This window comes from Ambystoma mexicanum, chromosome 3q (genome assembly GCF_040938575.1).
Source record: "Ambystoma mexicanum isolate Mex_15411 chromosome 3q, UKY_AmexF1_1, whole genome shotgun sequence".
Lineage (NCBI taxonomy): Eukaryota > Metazoa > Chordata > Amphibia > Caudata > Ambystomatidae > Ambystoma > Ambystoma mexicanum.
The window spans coordinates 229,985,058-230,006,419 of NC_090926.1; the positions used below are offsets into that span (position 1 = coordinate 229,985,058).

At 47.3% G+C, this 21,362-nt stretch overlaps 1 protein-coding gene across 3 annotated transcripts in view; it reads left to right on the forward strand.

The window, feature by feature from the left end:
• OS9 (OS9 endoplasmic reticulum lectin) overlaps nt 1-21,362 on the forward strand; it is a 596,790-nt gene that overhangs the window by 138,797 nt on the left and 436,631 nt on the right. For all 3 annotated transcript variants that reach the window (XM_069653613.1, XM_069653616.1, XM_069653615.1), the window contains exon 3: nt 582-645. In XM_069653613.1, the coding sequence (XP_069509714.1) occupies nt 582-645 (64 nt within the window). The remainder of the gene's footprint in view (nt 1-581; nt 646-21,362) is intronic.

The window sequence follows — 21,362 nt, forward strand, 5'->3', positions numbered from 1 at the left end:
TTATGGCCTTGTTGCTTTATGGCTGAGGCTGGAAAGGGAGGGTCTTTTCCCTGAATCTTGCCCAGGCAGTATACAGTTGCAGACGCCAGTCTATCTTTAAGCCTTATATTAGCCACAGGTGCTACTTTGCCATTGGAGTCAAGTTCAGTCTTGATCCCCCTTACCTGTACCCCGCTATGGATGTTTGACTTTCTCAAGTGGTGTCCAGGCTGAGTCTGTCTAGTAAATATTTACTGGACGTTCACCTATTGGAAGACTGGAATTACTGGGGAATAAATGATTGCAATGGGGCCCCTTGTACTCCACTTGAGTCCAGTCAACCTAGGCAAGAGTGATTTGTTATCGGGGGAAAAAAGGAGATTTCTGCGTTGGTAGGTTTGGATGCCTCATTTTGTAAAGACTCGGATGAGGAAGAGAAGGACTCTGAAGGAAACGATTACCAGTAAGTAATCGTGACATTATCACATTGGAGAGGAGTAGTGGAGGAACAAGGTGTGACACGTATTTGCAAAGAATCTGCAAGTATTAACGTGTGTATATACTAAGGTTTATTTTTATTTTCTCTTGTTTGAATATTTTAGACGAAGGACTGGTGGACATATGAGTTATGTTATGGAAAACATGTACAACAGTATCATATGGAAGGTAAGCTTTTACAAGTTACAATACTGTGTGTGTGAGCTATTCAGTGAACACTTTCTTTTGTTAAAGTTGCCCATGGCTGCAGGACAAAGAAAAACTATTTATGGTTTGTAAAGCAACTTCAACTCTGCCACCATCATGCACTACCCAAAACATGTTTGGTCTTCAAAACAATCTTTACAATAAAAACATTTTGTGTTTTTTGGGGTTAGCCTTCCCATCCATGTTTAAAATCTTGGTCAAATGTTTGGGGTGCTATTTTTCTTTAGCTGTTTTGTTGCTTGTGTTGTGTTTGAACACTGGGTATGTGCATGCCATGTGGCATCGTAAGGAATGCATGGTGGTGCCGATTTATGGTTCTTGAAGCCCTAACTGTTGAATTTGTGAGATTTTGTTTTGCAACCATAACTTCCATTTAGTGAAAGCTTTTTTTTTTTTGGTGCTATTCTGGAAAAATGTACCAGAACATCTCTTTTAACTAGAGCTTAGATATTCTTTTTATTTTCTTGTATATATTATTTTTTTTAATTTGTGATATGGTTTGTCCAACAAACATATTGGTGTTAAAATCCGTTAATATACATCAATTCATAAACCAAGTAATTAAATCCTTAAAATGTACAGTGAAAAAAAGATAAGCAGATAATACTTATCAAAGTTCAGAATTGTTAAAATATGTGCAGTATTCTAGAACCGTTGTAAACACAATAACAATCTAATAGCAGTCAAAATCCATGGTAGTTGTGTTCCTGTTAAATTCCTATACCAAAGTTGTGATGGAGTTTTGGCTGTTCAACTTAGATGAACATTTTAGAAAATAATGTTGTCTCAAAGGGAACAAGTAAGGGAATTGGAGTACCGGATAGCCAATGTTTCCACTTTGTCATTGCAATATCTGCATGTTTGTTTATTTCACTCAATCCTATAATCTCGTTGGTAGGATACAGTTTGAATCTTAATCTTAAAAATGCATTTCTCCATCTTGAGTTGGGACATTTTGACAAATAAAATGGGATAATATTCAGTGAATTTTCTACTTTTACGAGTAAAGTTTAAATTTAGAACAATCTTCTCTTGTAGTGCACCAGAGTTTCTTTTTTTACCTCAAGAGACATGAATTCTAAATGAGAGGGAACCACAGTAGTGCAACCAAATAAACAATTCTGCATTAGGACACCTTGACAAAATTAAGGTTGTGAAACAGTGACATCTTCCTGAGTGTGATGCTGGAAATGCATTGGAGGAACAGGTTCTCCATATCCTTGTCCTTTATTGCTTTATCATGTATGTTCTGTCTTGTTTTCTGCGCAGGAGACATGTGGGATTCCTGACACTGTGGCTCTTCCTTTTTTTGGTTTGGTGAACAGACCCTTGCGATACCCTTATGGCACCCATGGGCGGGAGTACGACCCTGTACTCCTAGTGTATGTTTTTGGGCGCCTGGGTGTGGCCCACCGAATAGGGTATGGGCTGGTGGGCAGCTCCATGCTGAATTTGACTGGTTCTCTGAGTATCCTCCATTTTGGGATACCCAGGCCCTGCCATTGGAATCCGTTGATTCCTGTTAGGAAACAAGATGGCCCCTGTTGCCTCTTGCTTTCTATTGCCGGTTACTTTGTATTCCTGAAGCCCTGACTCTGTCCCTTCCCCCTGACTGGCTGTTGGGTTGAAGTTCCATATATGGTAGTGTGGGAAAGGTCCAGGCCAGACTTGCTGGAGCCTTCCCAATGACTGTATGGTGTGGGTACGCCTGTGGGGGTTGGGGGGGCCTGGGTGAATGGAATGTGTGACAAATACGTATTTCATGATATGGGTGTCTAGTATCTGGTGGCTGATGTAATGACTGAGACCGCCCTGCCCGAAACTGGTATGAATGCAGTGTGGAGTGCTGAATGGCAGAGTGCTTGTGAGTGTCTGGATGGAAAAGAATGGCCTGACTGCACTGCGAGCCTGATTGGCTGCCTGACTGCCTGAATGCCCTTCTCAGTGATTGGTTGCCTGAGTGTGCCCCAGCAGAGTGAATGAGGGATTAACAGTATATCTGGGGGGCCTCTCACTGCTAGAAATCGTTCAAAAGCTGAAGTTGATACTTGATGCTTAACCCTGAAGCCCACTGGAAGAATTGCTGCTGTAGGCCTTCTCTAATATGAAAGCTGCGTGACTGTCAAGGAACTGATCCAAGAGAGGGCCTGGCTAGGAGACCTCTTCCCGAGCTACTAGGGACCATCGTGCATCAGATGATCTTTGCCAAAGCTCCCTGGACGTCAGACCCTCGAAAGGCTGCCGATCGGAGAAGTGGACCGCCCCGGAATTGCAAAGTGAAGCACCCGGACATTGAAGTCCATCACCGTTGCCGACCTCCGTTGCCGACCGGAGACGCAGTGCTCCTTTGCCTAAGAACATTGAAACAAGGACTCCCTTTCTCATCACAGTCGACCGCTTTCGTCCCGCCGGAGAAAGTCAAGGCCGCTGACGACTGAGGAGAATCCGCTGGTGGGTTTCCCGCCACCCAAAGACCACAGACGCCTACAACCCAACACCCTTGCTGGGCCAAAGTTCTTCATGAACTGTTTGCGGCAACAAACACCCTTCATCGAGGTGCACTGCACGCCTCAGCTTGCAGGACGTTTTCAACCGATCGTCAACAAGCACTGTAAAAAATGAAGCTGCTGCCGCAACAACAGTATTCACCCTTTTCTTCACCGACTCTTGACGACCTGTAGCTCTTGCCTTAAAGGGAGTGAACACAAGAAGGGCCCGTCGACGACTCACCGTAGAACTCTACGAAACTAGGTACTTTGGGGACGTAGAACCATTAGAAGGAATCAAGACCATATTAAGCATAACTGGACGGGGCTTGTCAACACGCTTTATTTACAGGTTGCCCAGGTGGGGGGTGGGAGGGACCCTCGCACAGAACTGTCAACCATTGCTTGATTTAACCTGCTTTCTTCGTTGATTCATCTTACAATTTGATTCGTATGCTATTTGGGGCTGTTAGCCGTGGTCGAATTTCAAAGGAATCGATAGAAAGAGTGGTGCCACATAGACCTGTATATATTTGCCATTATAGCATCCTCAGAGTACAAAGTGTTATTGTAAACATCTTTTCCATGACTTTATGATTTCTTTTAATGATTTTTTTTTTTTTAAAGGATTTTGTAATGATTTTTTTGGGGCTTCAATCTTTATAACATCTGTAAAATCTTTTCCTCTCTCACCTTCCACGACCCCAAACTCTTAATTTCCTCCCTCATCTTCTCCCATCTCTTCTACTGTTCAGCTCTCCTATTCGGCCTCCCAGCCTCTCATCTTGCCCAACTCAAATTCCTCTATCACTCTGCTATCCGCACTCTCTCCTTCCTGTCTCCTTTCGACTCCATCTCCTCTTCGCTCTCCTCACTTGGCTGGCTCTCCTTTCACTCTCAACTTAAATTTAGTTTCCTTTCTCGTCTTTAAATCACTTCATGATCTTGCCCCTCCCTACTCTCCCCCTCACCTCTTCCTTCTCAGTCCCCCCCCCCCTCCTTGTGCCCCTTAACGCTTCCGTTCCTTTCTGCTCCTCTCCCCACTTCATTGGAACTCCTTACCTCTGCCCATCCGTTCTATCTCCTCTTACTCTTCCTTGCGCTCCTCACTAAAATCTCACCTTCTTCATTCCCCCTCCTGACAGCCCTTCTCTACTCCCTCCCCCCGTCCCTCCCCACTCCAGGTTTTTACCTAACAAACTCTGCAAATTGGTCTTCATACTATTCTTGTTTATTTGAATCATGAATTGTATTCTACTGCTTCTCATGTATTCCTGTTTAATGTAAAGCGCTTTGGTATAAAGCGCTATATGAAAGTTAATAAATACAAATACAAATGGTGATTGTGTATGTAATGTGAACCTTGCTTATATAAACACTGTGTTTTCACTAACATAGTGTGTGGACATTCCTTTGTGGGTGCTGCTTGGGGACTACACTGTACTTAAGAACCAGCCTGCATCGCCGCCTGAGAGCTAATCCTTAGTTGCTCGGCCATTACTACCACCAATAGAGAATATTGGCTGGGGTGCTCTGTGCCTCGACTCCGCCACCTATGGAGCAGGAGTACAGATACCCCCATCTGGTGCTTTACACTGAGGAACTAATATCTTTCTATACAAACAGAGAAGTTAAAAGTTCACAACATGCTGTAAGGCTAATACATCTAGCTCATAACATATGATTGCCACTAGGACACCTTTTTGTAAGAGTAAGAGCCATTCTTAACATATTTATGAACGGTCCTTCTATGTTGGCCCGTATATCAAGTAATAAAGAAAAGTGACCGTGCCACAAATGTATCCTTTTCATCTGGGCTGCAAGAATAATGCTAATTTGGCTCGTAATTCAGCATTTTTTAAAATTTTCTTTGAAAAAAAAAAAAGCCGTGTTAGTGGGAATCCAAGATGCGTAAAGGAATTAACCACCTCTACATTCGTATTAACTAAATTACAGACCATTTTTCTTCTCTTTTTAGAAGGGGTCATTATCAAGATTTTTGTTTTAGGCTCATTAATGTCAAGGTCGTTAATACTCGCATTTTTAAAGGCCTTTAGTTGACGTAACCCAATGGGGTTGTAGTCCAGAAGGACCAAGTCATCCGCCAGCCATCTCACAAATGGGGATCTTTTTTGGTGTGGGGTCGGGGGATATCTAATAAGCCCCAAAGCATAGCCAATGTTGGATATAAATAAATTAAACCATGTCAGAGTGCGCAGGCAACCCTGTTGCAGTCCTCTGGGTGTAGGAAATGGGAAATTGTACTTTATTTGTCAGTATGTAACTGACATAAGATGTTAACCAGGACAGGCGGATATCCCTATTTCCCAAGCTTATGCCAAAGTAGGGTTCTGTCAACACAATCAAAGGCGAAAAATTGACAAAGGCCAAATGAACCGGTTGGTGATTATTAACTGATCTTAACTGCAGAATATGGCCAGTTAGAGAGGTACCAAGATTTCTCTTGAAGCCTGACTTGTAGCTGTCTAGAGTACCATTTTTCTTATGCCCAGCATTCCAATTGCTTTAGTAATCATGCTGAAACTACTTTACTGGGAACATCCAGCAAGGCTATAGGACAATAATTCCTGCGACTCAACCTGTCCCCCTTTTTATAAATCTGCACCAAATAGGAGACTTTCCAAGAAGGCATAGTAGAAATGCTTTATATTATTTGGTCAAATAGACTTTTTAGAATCTTTGACTGTATATTTGGATTTACGTTTTAAAGTGAGGATTAAAAGGCCATCTGGGCCAGGGACTCTGTACAGTTAATAAGTTCCACAGTATCGTCCTTAACTATATTTCAATGACCATTGTGATGAGTCTGGTGTATTTGTCCCTTCTCCCCAAGGAGGAACCACCTGCTTTGAAGCTAGGGAGGTGATCCTGTTCTGGAAGACCCTCCCTAGGGGCCTGGGCAAATTGGAGTTCACTGGGAGTTACTCCTCTTTAGGGGACAAGTACTCCCATTCCCAAAGGGAACTCCCTCTTCAGGACACTTATCCGCGTATATGGGACTGCCTTTCGTTAAAAACTCTGTCCTCTGTGAGGAACCTGAGGGTATCCTCGCCCCTTTCCCTGGCAACGACTCCTCCCAGGTGGCCAGGGAAAGAAAGGCAGAATCTATCGGATGCTGACCCTGGGGGTGGATATGTGAGGGAGGACTATCTGGGGGGAGGGACTTGGGGAGAGGACGCAAGGTACCCTTAGGTGAGACCTGGTATCCCCCTTTCCCTTTCATAATGAACCTTCCCCTTCTCAAGCCTTTGTAGGCTAATGCCATTCCCAGTCACTTCCTAACACCGACCAGTTGAGTACTGGGACGAGGAATAGGCAAACTATATCAATGCATCATTTTCCCATTGACTCGCACAATCACCTACACCAGTTAGGTACTAGTAAGGGGGGGGGAGAAGGAGGAAAAGAGGGGAGGGTGAGGGGAAAGACGACGAGGAGGAGGAGCAGGGGGGGGATGGAGGAGGAGTTGGGGGGGGGGGGGGGGAGGAGTTGGATGATTATTATTATTATTGGGGCCAATAAACCTGGCGGGAGGTTTAAAACTGACATTAACAGAGGAGGCAGCTGGACAAGCGGCTGGAAAAGCAAGTCGATGGTTTTCTGGAGGAGCACAAACCAGTACTGAAGACGGCGTGGCAGAAGAAGCACTCGAGAACACCAGACGGATGCAGAGCGTATGGAGCGGGAAGTGGAGCTGGGAGAAGCTGTAAGCCTGTGGCAGACTGCAGCGAGGGAGCAGTCGTGACCCGGCCAAGCTTTGGAGAGGAGGCTGAGCTGCGAGAGATGCATCGGTGGCAGACACAAAGCCACGGAGAGCTGCTGTGATGGAAAAGTTAGGTGCCGCACAAGATGTTTATTAGGTTTATATAGCGCTTTAATCCAAGGCGCTTTACAATATAACAACAAGGTACAATAATGGAAGACGCATATTTACAATCATGAGACAAACCAGTGAAACAATATGTAGAACAGTTTCCTTAGATGGAGGAGGTGAGAGAAGGAGGTAGTTGAGGGAAGAGGAACAATAATTCAATTATCTGATTTTAAATTCAAGTGAGTGTGAGAAGGAAGGAGACGGTATGAAGGGGATAAGAGGGGGACAGGGGAGATAGGGAGGAGAGATGGTAGAAGGAAAGTCAAGGGGGGTGTGAAGAAGGGCTTTCAAGGAGGTGCGGAAGGAGGTGTAGGTGGGGATGGAGCAGATAGAGAGGTAAGGAGTTCCATTGTAGGGGGGGGGGCAAGGGCTGAAAGGAACGGAAGTGTGAAGAGGCACATGGTGATGGGGTACAGTGAGTAAGAAGAGGTCAGCAGAGCGGAGAGAACGGGAAGGAGTGTAAAATGAGAGGCGCGAAGAGAGATAGGGGGGGAGCAAGGTCATGGAGAGATTTGAAAACCAGACAGAGGAATTGGAATTTGAGTTGAGAGAGGAAGGGAAGCCAGCCAAGGTGAGGGAGCGAGGAGGAAATGGAGTCGAGAGGACCGAGGAGACGGAGAGTACGGATAGAGGAGTGGTAGATGGATTTGAGGGGGGTCAGATGAGAGGCAGGGAGTCCAAAGAGGAGAGAAGAGCAGTAGAAGAGATGGGAGAAGATGATGGAGGAGATTAAGAGTTTAGAAGCGTGGAAAGTGGGGGGGATCGGATCTTACAAATGTTGTAGGGATGGTGACGACAGGCACAAGAGGTGAGAGAAATGTGGTGGGAGAAGGAAAGGGAGGTGTCGAAGGGGAGACCAAGATTACGAGCATGGGTAGAGATGCGGAGATTGGAAGGGGGAAAGTGGATGAAAGGCAGAGGGGTAAGGGAAAGTGTGTTAGAAGGAAAGAAAAGGACTTCCGTATTGTCAGTGTTGAGGGAGAGAAAATGGGATGACATCCAATTTTTAATAGCCGTAAGGCAGGAAGATGAGTGATGGAGATCGGGAGTGAGAGAGGTGAAGGAGAGAAAGAGTTGGGTGTCTTCAGCGTAGAAGTGGTGAGAAATGCCGAAAGAGGAGATAACTGGGCAAGAAGGGAGGTATGAAAAGAAAAGGGCCAAGTACAGAGCCGTGGGGGACACCGTAGTCCAAGGGGATGTTGAAAGAGGCGAGGCCGCCCCAGGAGACAGCATAGGAGCGATTGGAGAGGTAAGAGGAGAGCCAGGTGAGGACAGAGCCTTTGAAGCCAAAGGAGGAAAGAGTACTAAGGAGTAAGGGGTGATCATCAGTATCAAAGGCAGCAGAGAGGTCAAGGAGGATGAGGCAGATGAGAGAGAAAAGTTGGTAGAGGGAGCAGGAGTAGGAGGGGAGAGGAGGCGAGAGAGGGTTTGGAAAATTCGGCGGGGGTGAGGGGTTTGTGAGTTTGAGGAGGTTGGAGTAGTAGGAACGTTTGACTGATTTGAGGCAAGAGTCATAGAGAGAGTGATATGAAAAATAGGAGGATTGGTTGGTCAGAGAAGGGGATTTGAGGCAACATCGTTCGAGGCGACAGAGGAGACGCATGGACAGAAGGTGAGGGGAAAGCCAGGGTTGGGAAGGTTTACGAGAACGGTGGATGGAAGAGGCTAGAGTTGATCGAGACTGGTGGAGATAGAGAGATAGAGGAAGACAGTGAGGAGAGGGCATCATTGACCGAGAAAGAAGAGAAGTCGGAGAGAGGGGGAAGGGACGAAGAGCAGGAGTTGAAGAAGAGGAAAGGGTTAAAGTTCCGGAGGTCACGGTGAGAGAAGGAGGGAGAGGAGGTGAGGAGAGGGAAAGGGTGTGGACAAAGAGGAAGGGGGGTAAGGTAGAAGAAGAGTAAGGCATGGTCTGAGAGATAGTTGGGAAGAGAAGAAACCGATGACGAGGAATAGGTTGAGATAAAGATGAGATCAAGAGTGGAGACAGGAGTGGGTTGGAGGAGTAGTGAGGGGAGAGAGGAGATGGGAGTCTCGTATGGAGAGGAGATGGGAAGATTGAGAGGAGTAGGAGAAGGGATGTTGAAATCACTGAACTGAGGGAGGGGTGGGGGTGGTGTTGGGTTATATATATATATATAATTTCTGAGGCTTGTGGAATCTGCTTAGATCACATGCTGTGCATAGGCCGACATCTAGTGGAAGCTGCGGAGTACTACAGTTTGTTTTTCGAAACTCGAAAATGGGCGTCGACACAGGGCGTGCCAGTAATACTATCCCTAGTGTGACGTCCACTGTACCCAAGATCCCTCACGCGTCTAGGATCCTCAGATTGTTTTTTTCCGCCATATTGGTCGGAAGCATTTTGCGGTGTCCCCTGGCCTTAGCCATACTTTTGCTAGAATTTAAAATAATAATCTATTGACATCCTTCCCCACCCCAACGTCTAACTTCGACACTCGACGCCGGCTGCTGCACGACGGATTTGGGCCTCGGAAGGCCGCTGGCCTCGGCCCGGGCCTGGTAGGCCGCTGGCCTCGGCCCTGCAAGTAGGGAGAGTGGGGGTGGTACATACTCTACACTCTTGGTATATAGGTACACCTTATACATTTCCTACACTTAACAGCCCGCTGCCTCAAGGTGCCTATGGAGGGTACCCCTTTTCAATTCTGCCCCAAGTGCAATCGCAAATATCCTTGGGTCGACAGGCACGCCACGTGCAATCTCTGCTTGCCGAGGGACCACCCCGAAGCGAACTGCAGAGCGTATAGTAGGTTTAAACCTAAGACACTTAAGGACCGTTCGACGAAGCGTTGGGCCCACCACGCCAGGCAGGCGGCCATGGCAGCGGAGGGCGCCTTCACCGATGGCAGCGACGCCGTACTTTTGGACGGCGAGGGCATTATGGCGTCGAAAGACAGCCGAGCGCAGGTCCCCGACCTCAGAAGGTTGTCCGGCAGGGCGGCTATGGGGAAGACCCCTGGCGACACAAGCGCATCACATACTACACACACTAAACGCACTAAGTCCAACTGAGACTCGACGACGTCGAGTTCTCGGAAAGAGGCACAGACAGAACGGTCCGATTCGGTGTCCTCTGGGCGCTCTCGATCAAGATCGCCGCATGACTCCAGGCAATCATCCACTCTTGCCAAGAGTGCCTCGCTCCCTAGGCTAACAGAAGTTCGATCGTCGGAAGACGAAGACGACTTCCACCCCCAGGCCGCGCTCCAGGAGTCGGAGCCCGCAATTAAAGCCAGCGAGGCCCCACGCTCGAAGGACAGGGACACCTCTCCCGATCCTCGACGCCAGGCGTCGAAAAACTCCAGAGCCACTAAGGGACAGGGAAAACATTTTTCTACGCACGGGGAGGGGGGAAAACAGCAGAAGAAACTACCTGTACATTCTTCCACACCTGTGAAACACTCCACCCCCCCTAAACAGACAGACAAGCCCAGGTCTGCTGATAGGTCCACAACCAGCAAAGCTACTCAAGATAAATCCCATAGACTTGCTGAGAGAGTCATTCCCAGTTCCAAAAAATGGTCCAGTGAAGACATAGATACGGTCATGTCAAGAATGTCTTCTTTGGCTGATTTTTATGATAAAAATCCAGAACATTTCCTCTCGTATGATCCACAAGGGGCCACACCCTCAGGCTCTACTGATCCTATCCCCCCGAGTAAGAAGGCCCGGTTTGAAACTCCAATGAGGTCTGAACCCTTCGAGGTACAACCTTACGCAAGACCATACTCACGGTATCAAGGAGAGGCTTCCTTTTGTGAAGACCAAGAATTTGGTATGATAGAAGAGCAAACCGGGACGGGCTACTATGGGGATGATGAGGACCAGGAAGAAGAAGATGACCCGGAAACATACAGAGTAGATTCCCCGGTAGAGAACGAAGCCCCGGTTACCGACTCCCCGGTCGATAACCAACCCCTCCTAAATGAGGTTCTCGCTCGTTCAGGGCGGTAAGAATCAACTGTTCTGGTGGGCCTAGGTTACTGCAGGCAGTCCAGCGGTGGGAGACAAATTGCAATGGAAGATCAGGAGTGAAGTTGACGCATACACTGCACCTTCAGCCACCGATCTTGAAGTGTTGTCACAGAACTAGCAAGTTCCAGGCCAAGAAGGATGAGGCCCAGAAGAGGAGTGAGGTCAGCCAGGAGGAGGGCCCGAGACACTGCAGGTAGCCCAATGGAGGATGACAGATTTCGGTGGAAGATGGGAGCAGAGCAGGCTGCGCAGCAGGGAGCCTTCTGGCAGCAAAGATCTGCAAGTGCAGTAATCGGTTGCAGTAGGGCACAGCAGGGGAGGTATGGTAGTGATGAGGGAATAAGGCTCCTAACTCAGTGCGACGGCAATAGGCGAACGAATTCCACCCTGCACCAGTATTCGAGCTGTCACAAGGGAGTTAGTTATCTGGTGGAGCAGCAATCCGTGGCAGCCGGGCACCCCAGGGAAGGCTCCGCAGTGTGGAGGGTGTAGGCTCCACCCTCAGTCCGGCCGCGGAAGTTACTGATCTGGTGGAGCAGCAATCTGTGGCAGCCGGGCACTGCAGGGAAGGCTCTGCAGTGTGGAGGGTATAGGCTCCACCCTCAGTGTAGCCGCGGCAGGTGAACACCACTTGAGCCTGTACCAGGAATCAAGTAGCCTCCTGCGGCTGGAATACCTTTCCGATCAACAGTCATCATTTGATTCGGCCGCAGGAGCTGTAACGCCGCTCAAGACGCCAGGAGCATATACTAGGCAGATCGCTGTGCAGGGCCAGCTGGTGATCAGACCGGAGTTGAAATCACAGTTAGAGCGACAGGATGGTAGGTGCGGGGTAGGCAGGCAGCCGACGTTGATAAGGCAGGAGGTGACAGGAGGTCCCGACAGTATAGAATGCCGTTGGGCGATGTGAGTTCCAAAGCTCCCGCTCGCAGAGTAGAGCGAGAGGAGGCCAACGGCTGAAGAAGTGGTGGAGGCCACGGAGATGAAATAAGGTGGAAAGAGAAAGCGATTCAGGAAAATATATGAACCATAGGTGCTCCCAGGCTAGAGAATCAGGATCGGAGAAACAGGGCTAAGAAAACTGTAATAAATACTGGAATCACAAGGTTTGAATCCGCCTGAAGTGAGGAGGCGACGGATCAGATATATACATCGATAGAAGGGTCGTGGTGGTCAGAAGCCTTGCTTCATCGCCGTGTACAAAAACCGGTGAGTCAGCCTAGTAGAGGGGGACACTGGAAATGGCAAATGGTCTCAAACCTGTGAGGGCCTTGGTTTTTAATACCGAACCAGTACTTTTGAATACGGATCTGAACACAAATGAATACTTTTGGAATACCAAATTAAAAATGAAGATATTAAAGAGGAATTGTAAAACCATTGGAAAGACCCAGTGAGGAAAGGAAAGGAAAGGACGACTTTTCAGCAACTAGCATTTCCTATGAAGGAAAGTTATAAATTGTAGTAATTAACATTGGCAAAGCTATATGAATGCATGAAAGCAGTAACGGAATAAAGGTGGCAAATCAATGATACTGTGTATACAAGGTTCTAAGTGATCCGACCGCGGCTGATTTTGCCGCGGCCGGAATGTTCGCATGAGAAAGGTGCGAACCACCAAAAGTTTGCACCTTTCTCATGCGAACACACGTACATAATACGGGGGCCGCAGGGATTTCAGATGGACGGTGTTGCAGGGGACACCCCCGCAGGCCCCGCAATAATTTTTTTTACTTACCTGCAATGCTAGCACCAAAGGTTAGAACTTTTGGTGTTCGAACCTTTGGTGGTAGCATTTTTAGAACTTTTGGTCCTTGCGACCATTTATAGTCGGTCAAAAAGTACAATTCCGTATACAAGGAACTGATGAGAAGTGTCAAGTAATGTTTATTGGTTGCGTGACCTGTAATGAGTGGGCCGTTTGATCCAACGACTGTGCATGTATATTGAAAAGCCACTCCGATAATGATGGAGAAACATGTGTTGAATATAAAGGAAGTTTTTTTGTTTCAAGTCAAGGAACTTTTGCTTTGTGAATACTGTGGAATTTACCTCTGTGAAACCGATGAAAAGTAACCACATTAGAGGAGCTGGAACTCATCTCTGAGAACTCTGTTTTGATAACGTTGAGAGACTTGATGCTTGGGGAAGGGAACCCCTTGGTATTGTGAACTGTCTTGAAGTGTGGGAAAGAACCAATTTGTAAGCCCAGATTTGGGAGAAGCTTTGAACTGTTATTGAGCACTTATTATTTAGACCCTTTAACCCATACACATTTTTCCAAGTGTCAAGTCAGGGCCAGGTTAGGTTTGGACACAGACAGAACTTTTAAGTTGGACAGCCAGACACAGACTTTCCTTTTGTTAGGTAAGGAAATTTCCCTTAGAATGGGGCAAGTTAGGCTTTTTTCCCAACCTTTTCATTTAATAGAAGTTTATAGCCAAAACTATACATCTCTTGTCTGTCTACTTCATGATGCCTTCACACCTCCTTCTCTTTGGCTTTAGATAATGTTGCATTGAGCAGGCTGTCTGAAGGAAAGGGGAATACCCCTTTAAGAAGGAACTCCTGAAATTTGAACGAGTAGGCCAGTAGTGCAGAGAGGGGGAACGGTAAGCAGGGGAAACCCCCTGACGTCCAGAACGCTGTTGAGAGGCATAGCGGAGAAGAACGGCGTGACCCGCGGATCTGCGAGAAGCCGAGAATGTCAAGTTCAATCTTTGGAGACCGGGCTATGTGGACAACAGCGAGGCTGTTATCAGGACGGAGTTCAAGGAACCGTCGGCGGTAGCGTGACCACAGCAGTAACGTGGTGGGCCAAGTGTCCATCTAACACCTAAAACATGAAGAGGGGGAGTATTGATGGCTCCCGTCCATCGTTGTTCACTGAACGCAGCTCGCTGAGACCGGCACACAAGTGAAGCCTGAAAGGAAGAAGCGAGAAAGCAAACCTATGTACCTTAGAAAACACCAGGCACGCAAGGTCACCCACATCAAAAGAAGGTACAGGGGTGAACGACAGAAGCAGTAGGCCGCCAGGCATCACGTAATAAGGAGATGGGACCATGATTACAATAAAGGCAATAACGGAACATTGCTTAGATGTCAAACTACACTGAGTCAATAAGTTGAGAACCTGAAGAATTAGAATGATTGTGAATCACTAAGAAAGAGGAGAAACCTATCCTGGGCAAGAGAGGGAAAGCCACAAGAGATAATTCTAGGTGAGATAATTAATGAAGAGTGGGGAGACCATTTAATGAGACACTGTCAAGAGGTATGGGCTAAAAACGCAGAGTAAACCAAACAAGGAGAGCATGAGTTGCTTTAAAAGAAACCAAGTGTTGGGAACTCTTAACCCTGATAAAACAAGGGAACAACATAAAATAAAAGGACGTTGTCTACGAGAATATCTCAAAGAGAACAATTCTAAGAGCCATGTTGTCAGGAAGACAAGATCTCTAAACAGTTGGGAGGAGCTACAATAGCTCATGGATATAATCTGAAAGTATCAGAAGAAATTATCATAAGGAACCGACTTCTAAAAGGGAGACATTTACATATTGAAGATTGATGTAGAGCAAGAAAACCCTGAGAGAGCCTTAAGAAAAATGGCCAATGTGAGACCGCCAGAAGAGAAACCTTCTTTTGCCCACTTTTAGTTGTTGTTTAGGGTCAGGTAGATTTAGGTTTTGACTGAGGACATTTTGGGTTTTGACTACTTGACAGACAAGCACATATAGTATAATTTAGTTAGGTTGTGAAGCCCCTATAGAGATGGTGTTTTTCCTTATAACTGAATAAGACTAGACCCAAATGTCCACTATATGTCCTACTCAGTGCTCAGGGATAGGAATTTGAAGGGGGAGTATTTTACTCCCTATTTTTTCACATTGCGAGTAACATGCTTTTTTAGGGAGTAAAATTGTAAGCCTATTTCCTAGTGGGAGTATTATAGAAATGAGTAAAGGCAATTTAGCTAGAAAATGAAAATGTGTTTGTAATAATTATTTAATTGCATTTAGTTATTCATGCCCATTAAACTATGCCGGTTTACTTCTTCCGATCAAGAAGTAATAGCAGTTTCTTCATATGCACTACTGGTCCAAGCATATCCATGGAGCTAGTTTGGTGAAAGCAGAGGCAGAAGGTCCTACGTGTCTTTCTTATTTTTTGTTGTAGTATTTTTGCTCTCGGTTATTAATTTTTAGGAGCATTTGCCTATTTTTCAGTTCTTCATTTCCACACCACGGGTATGCCGATCTGGTTTGTTAAAGCTCGCCACCCTCATAGGGGTCATATATATTCTGTATAGGACATTCATCTGTATTAATCTGAATCTAGCATTCCTAGAACTTCCTTGGGGTGCATACTCGCTCTCTCCCATTCCTTCTCTGTGATGTCCACCCCTAGGTCCTTCTCCCATTTAGCCTTCAGCGTGGTAGTCTGGGGATTGGGCCTGTCATTTAGTTGGGCATACAGCCTTGACACTGGCCTCCATCCATCACTCAGGCTGTATAATTCCGTCACCAGAGTTTGCTTCTGGTTCTACCGGGCATTTATCCCAGTTTGTTTTAGCCGCATGTTTAATCCTGTGGTACCACAAAAAGTTCCCTCCTGGCAGCCCCTCCTTCTCATGCAGTGATTAGAGTTCTCTAAATGATCCCTCATACATATCCCCCCATGTGCACAAGCCCAGCCTTTCCCAGTATCCTATGGTGTGGAGGTCAGTGCCAACCATCCCTGACTCTGCCATTAGGGGCATTTCAGGCAAGTAAGGGTGTACCAGGTGTAAGACTGTTTTAGCCCTCTTCCACACTTGCCTACCCAGCTTCACTAACATGGGTTCTTGACTTGTGTGATTCTGCGGGGACCATATGATTTCTTTCAAATGCACTGGCGCAATCATATCTTGCAGTAATCCCGTTTCTGTTGTGACCTCATCCGAAAGCCATCTAGTTGTATGGTTAAGTTGTGCCGCTAGGTAGTACCTTTCTAAATCCGGGATTTGGAAAGGTACTACCTAACGACACAAGTTAACCCCTTCCTTGTAGGGCAGTGTTAGTGTAGTCAGTGCTAGTTTGTGGCGCGTCGTCCCCCAGAGAAAATCCTTAATCAGTGCTTCCAGGGTGCGAAAGAAAGATGGCTTAATGTAGTAGCAGATGTTTTGAAAATAGTATAGGAACCTTGGTAGTATGATCATTTTGGTGATCGATTCCCTCCCCATCATTGATAGCCATAGCTTGGACCAGAACATCATTGAGCTGCACAGACCCTGTATCACAGCCACTGTGTTGTGTTCGTGTGGAAGTTCCGGTGTGTGTCTAATTTTAACTCCCAGGTATCGAAACGTGTCCAGTTGCCATTGTATTTCAACCCCTGGTAGTTCCACAGTTCCCCTCCCCTTCGGTCCTGCAAGTGGGGAACATGCAAGATTTGTGTCTACTGAAGCGTATCCCAGATTAGCGTGCAAAGTTGTCTAGTACTTCTAGTATTGTCGAAGCATTATGTTGTGGGTCCCTCAAGTAGAGCAGCACATCATCTGCGTAGAGTGACATTATGTGGTATTTCCCGCCTATTTTTATCCCAGCATCGAAAAAAATGCTTTCTGATGTATATCGCAATGGGTTACAGCCCTAGGATGTAAAGCATGGGCGATAGCGGGTAACCTGGTCTAGTTCCCCTCTGTATTCCCCATGCCCCCAACACCATCTGTCCCGTCTTTACTCGTGCCTTTGGGTCCTTGTATAGTACCTGTATCCACCCCACAAAGCTTTCTCCAAACCCAAATTCCCGCAGGACCTCTGTCGGGCATTCCCAATATATGGATTCCAACGCCTTAATGGCATCTAATGACATCACCGCTTAGTGGTCCCCCTCTAGATGCGTTTGCTCCATAATATGCTGTAGTCTGCGTAGATTAGCAGTTGTGTTGCGTCCTGGCACAAAACCGCTTTGATCCTCGTGTATCAGGCTCCCCATCACTCTGGACAGGCGTTTGGCGAGTATGGTGGTCAATATTTGAACGTCATAGTTTGGCATGGCTAAAGGACGGTAGGAATCAGTCGTCAGTTGGTTTATTAGGCTTGGGTATTGGAACTATTAGTGTTTCCCTCTAACTTTTCGGCAGTGTTCCAACTTTGTATGCCTCACGGAACACCTTGTGGAGCACTGGGGTTAGTGTTGATTCATTTGCTTTATAGAAATGGGGGCGGGGTGGCGGCCATCACTACCTGGGGTTTTGCAGGTGGAGAGTGATCTGATTGCGTCTGTCACATCTTCAGGGGTGTATTCCTCGTCGAGGGCCTCTCATTGCGATTTATCCAGTGTAGGGAGTCCAATTTCCTCTAGTGTCGCGTATCTCCCCCAACGGCACCGGGGTGTCATGGGCATATAGCTTAGCGTAGGAGGCTGCAAAAGTGTCATTAATTGATTTATGTGTTCTGTGCAATTCCCCATTCTCCCCTTTGAGTGTTGTTGTTGGGTGTCTAAGATGTTCCCGCCTGCACAGACATGCCATAAGCCTGCCAGGTTTATCCCCTTCTTTGTGTGTTCTTGCTGTGCGTGTTACGTAATCAAACTTGGACATTCTCCCCCATGCTTCTTGGCAAACAGTTCTGGCCTCCACTAGTTTCGTTTCCTGCTCCCTGGATCCTAGGTTGGCAGATTCCAACTGTTTTATACCCTCTTCCTGTTTCTCCAGCTCCCCTTTCAGCCTCCCGCACCCGCCATGACCTCCCCTCGTATTAATACCTTCAGGGCTTTCCACATCGTGCTCCAGTGGTCTACGCTACCTTGATTAATGGTGATGTACTCCGCTAGTTTATCCCCTAGTTGCCCCCTGAAGGCCCCATCTGTGAGTGTTTCTGCAGGCATTCGCCATAGCGGTATGGGAGGCTGGGAACCCTTCATCACACAGTGCAAGAGTAGCGGGGAATAGTCAACGATTTATCTGCCCATGTATTGTATAGATTCCACTTGTGCCATGTGTGTTTTATCAATGAAGAGATGATCTATTCTTGTATAAAGGCCATGCGGCGAAGACTAGTGCGAGTCGGTTCTAACCGTCGGGTAGCAGTCTCTCCAAGCATCTAGTCTATTCCTTCTATCATGGAGCTCAGCGCTAGCGGGGCGGCTTCTGCTCGATTTCGTGGTGGCTCAGATCTGTCTAAATCAATGTCTTTTACACAGTAAAAGTCTCCGTCCCAATAAGCCCTCTCGGTGTTGGAATAGTTTAGTGTAGAGCGTGTTAAGGTGCGCAGGTATGCAATTGGTGGGGAAGTATGAGTTTACAATGCAGATCTCAATTTGTTCAATTGCGCCCCACAATACTAAATATCTACCTTCTGTGTCTGCCTCAGCCCCTAACAGCCTGAAGGGCACCCTCGGGTTAATCCAAGTGAACATTCCTCTGGCGTATCTGGAGTAATTGCCCCCGTATCCATGGCCCCCCCAGCATTTCTTCAACTTAACCATGGCCTCCGCTGTTAGATGGGTTTCATGGAGTAGTGCTATAGCCACCCTTTTCCTCTGCAAATAGGATTTGATTCTATTTCTACGCATATAGTTGCCCATCCCGCGCACATTCCACGTCAAAATGTTGCCATGGTCCCAGTAGTAGCCCCCTTGACACCACCCCGCCGTGTGCCCGCTCCCATGTGGATTTATGAACATGGAATTTTTTCACCCGCCGTTTCCCATCATGAAGACATCGGAACATTGTAAAACAACAACAACAATTAACACAAACCAAACAGTTGCGCCCAGCTACAGCATTGCAACTGCTGTGCTCAGGCGTCCCCACACTGTCCTGCCTCATCCGGGGCATCCAGCGCGAGTCTTAAAGTGCTGACAACAGGTCCGCACGGGTCATTCCGTGGGGTAGGCCTCCGTGTGCAGGGTAGCCGGCCGAGCGTGTCTTCCAGCCATTCAAAAGAAAAAGCTTCAAATGCCGTTTCATTACAGTGACTCATTTTTTCGGTAGTGGACGCAGGTTGTCGTAGTTCCCAGGTCCTGTTCGTTTCGCAGTAGTGTTATGCTTCGTGTGACCTATTCCTTGCCATCTGCAAGATTATTGTGTTCTAGCCACATATTGATACGCTCACCTGGTTCCCACAGGGGTGTCGGGCGGAACTGGACAGCCACGGTCTGCACCAACGTGATGCGTAACGCAGAGATGACTGACTGGACTGGCCCACCTAGCTTCATCTGCTTGACCCGTAGAAGTAGTCTCCTAAAGGCGGAGAAAGGGAATTAGCCGTGGATTTGAGTAGTAGCCCCTCACTGTGTCCCCATTTATCACCTCTGATATTCCCGTTCACCTTATAGTTTTGAATGATGAGCTCTCCATCCTGCGAGGAACGCAGGGGCGCGTTGATGGCCAGTTACTTCACTGGCTTGATGATATTGGAAGAGTTCTAGACAAATCTTGGCTCAAACTCCTGGCGGAGGACCGTAAGTATATAGTTCTTGAGAGTTCAAAAATGTCTGAATAATCACTCTTGTCCAATTCCTTGGTTTATCTTGCAGTTTAGACCCAAAACAAGATAGTTCTGTGGCAGCTGAAAGTGTTCAGGTAAGAGTCTGCGCTATCCCACACTGTCCGTTAAATGATGCCAAAGTTTAACTCGCTACTTTCTCTTTTCTTACAGGTGCGGCGTAAGAAGATTTGGCGTGCTGGTGAATAATACCTCCGGCGGTAAAATCAGGTAAGTATATGGTGGCAAGAGATTGTTCTCGTTTGTTTCCCCTCGGCTCACCTTGTTGTTTTCTTGTCCCCCTTAGGTGCTGAAATGCGGCAACATAATGAAGACAGCGCCAGATCGTAGAGATGCTACGAGGAACGGTGAGTATGGCGCGGTGCTGCTTCTTCTTTCCCTTCTTTCTAGGCGCTCTGGACTCGAGGCGGGCGTGGCACGAGGCTGGATGCTGACTGCAGGCACGGTGAGCGTTACGCTGCAGGATGCAGAATAACGCGAAGCGTGTGCTGCCCTTCGGTTGTGGTCTAAACAGCCTTCAAAGTAGTTCCAGGTAAGCATTCCTCCACAACCACACCAGAGTAACAAAATAGTCCCTAGGTAAAGTAGTCCCTTCCAAGCCTCACATGGGCTTGGATCTCTTGCAGCATGGTCTGCATCAGGTAAGTTTTAACATATGAGCCTGGCGCCTTTGGCGCCAGGACTGTTCCCCCATATGAGCCTGGCGCATAGACGCCAGGACTGTACCCATATAGCCCCTAACTAGGGTTGCTGGGCTTTCTCTGGGTAACATGATGCCTGCTTCTGGGGTGGCTGAACTTGGTCTGGATGCCCGGGGGTAGGCATCATGACACATATTGGCTGCTGCTGGTGTCTCAAGGAATATAGGACGCCCTTTATGGATTATCTTCAGCCTAGAGGGGGACAGTAACATGTATTTTATGTTTAGCTGTCTCAGATGTGCCTTGATCGGGACATAGGAGTTCCTCGCTCTCTGTACAGCTGGTGTGTAGTCCGGATATATAGTTAGGAGTCGCCTAGCTCTATCACCCCACCTTCTCTGGAACACTTACGTATGATCTCCCGATCTTGGAAATTAAGGATCTTCGCGATTATTGGGTGAGGGTGTGAACCTGGTGGAGGTTTCTTTTGAAGCGATCTGTGGGCTCTCCACTGCAAAGCCCTACGAGACCTTGACCGCACCTATCTCTTGTTGCAATAGTGACTCCACAAATCCAGTCAGGTTCAGGCTCTCTGTTCCTTCCGGAATCCCGAGCAGCCTGATATTGCTGTGTCTGGACCTCCCCTCGGCCTCCTCAGCTCTTTCTTCTAGTGTTGCAACTCTTTTCTCTAATTCTGCTACTCTGGACTTCAGGTCCATTGTAGACTCTGTTGACTCCAGTAGTCCGGCCTCAGCAGTAGACACTCTCTCTCTTTTGTTGTCAATGAAGGTCCTCAGGGCAGCTATCACCTCAAGCACTTGCCCTTCACAATCATCAGTTTCTGGCGTTTTGCAGATTTCCAGCGGGGCTGTCCCATCTTGCTGCATGGGCCGCATTTTTGCTGCCACAATCGACTTCGCCTTGTCCTCATCTTTGGTGGACGGCATGGTAACTCATGTGTCGTGTTGCAGCCATTTGGTTATGTCCAGCACCCTCGTGCGTCTTGGCAAAGTTTCCACATTTGTACAGGCATCAGGACCAGGGACTTGTATGTGTGGCTGTCTCTGCAGTGCCAGCCATACCTTTGGTTTCAAATTACGTTGTAATCGCCTGTAACTGACCCTTATTTAGCGCACTTTGTTACCAGAGCTTGCACTAATCC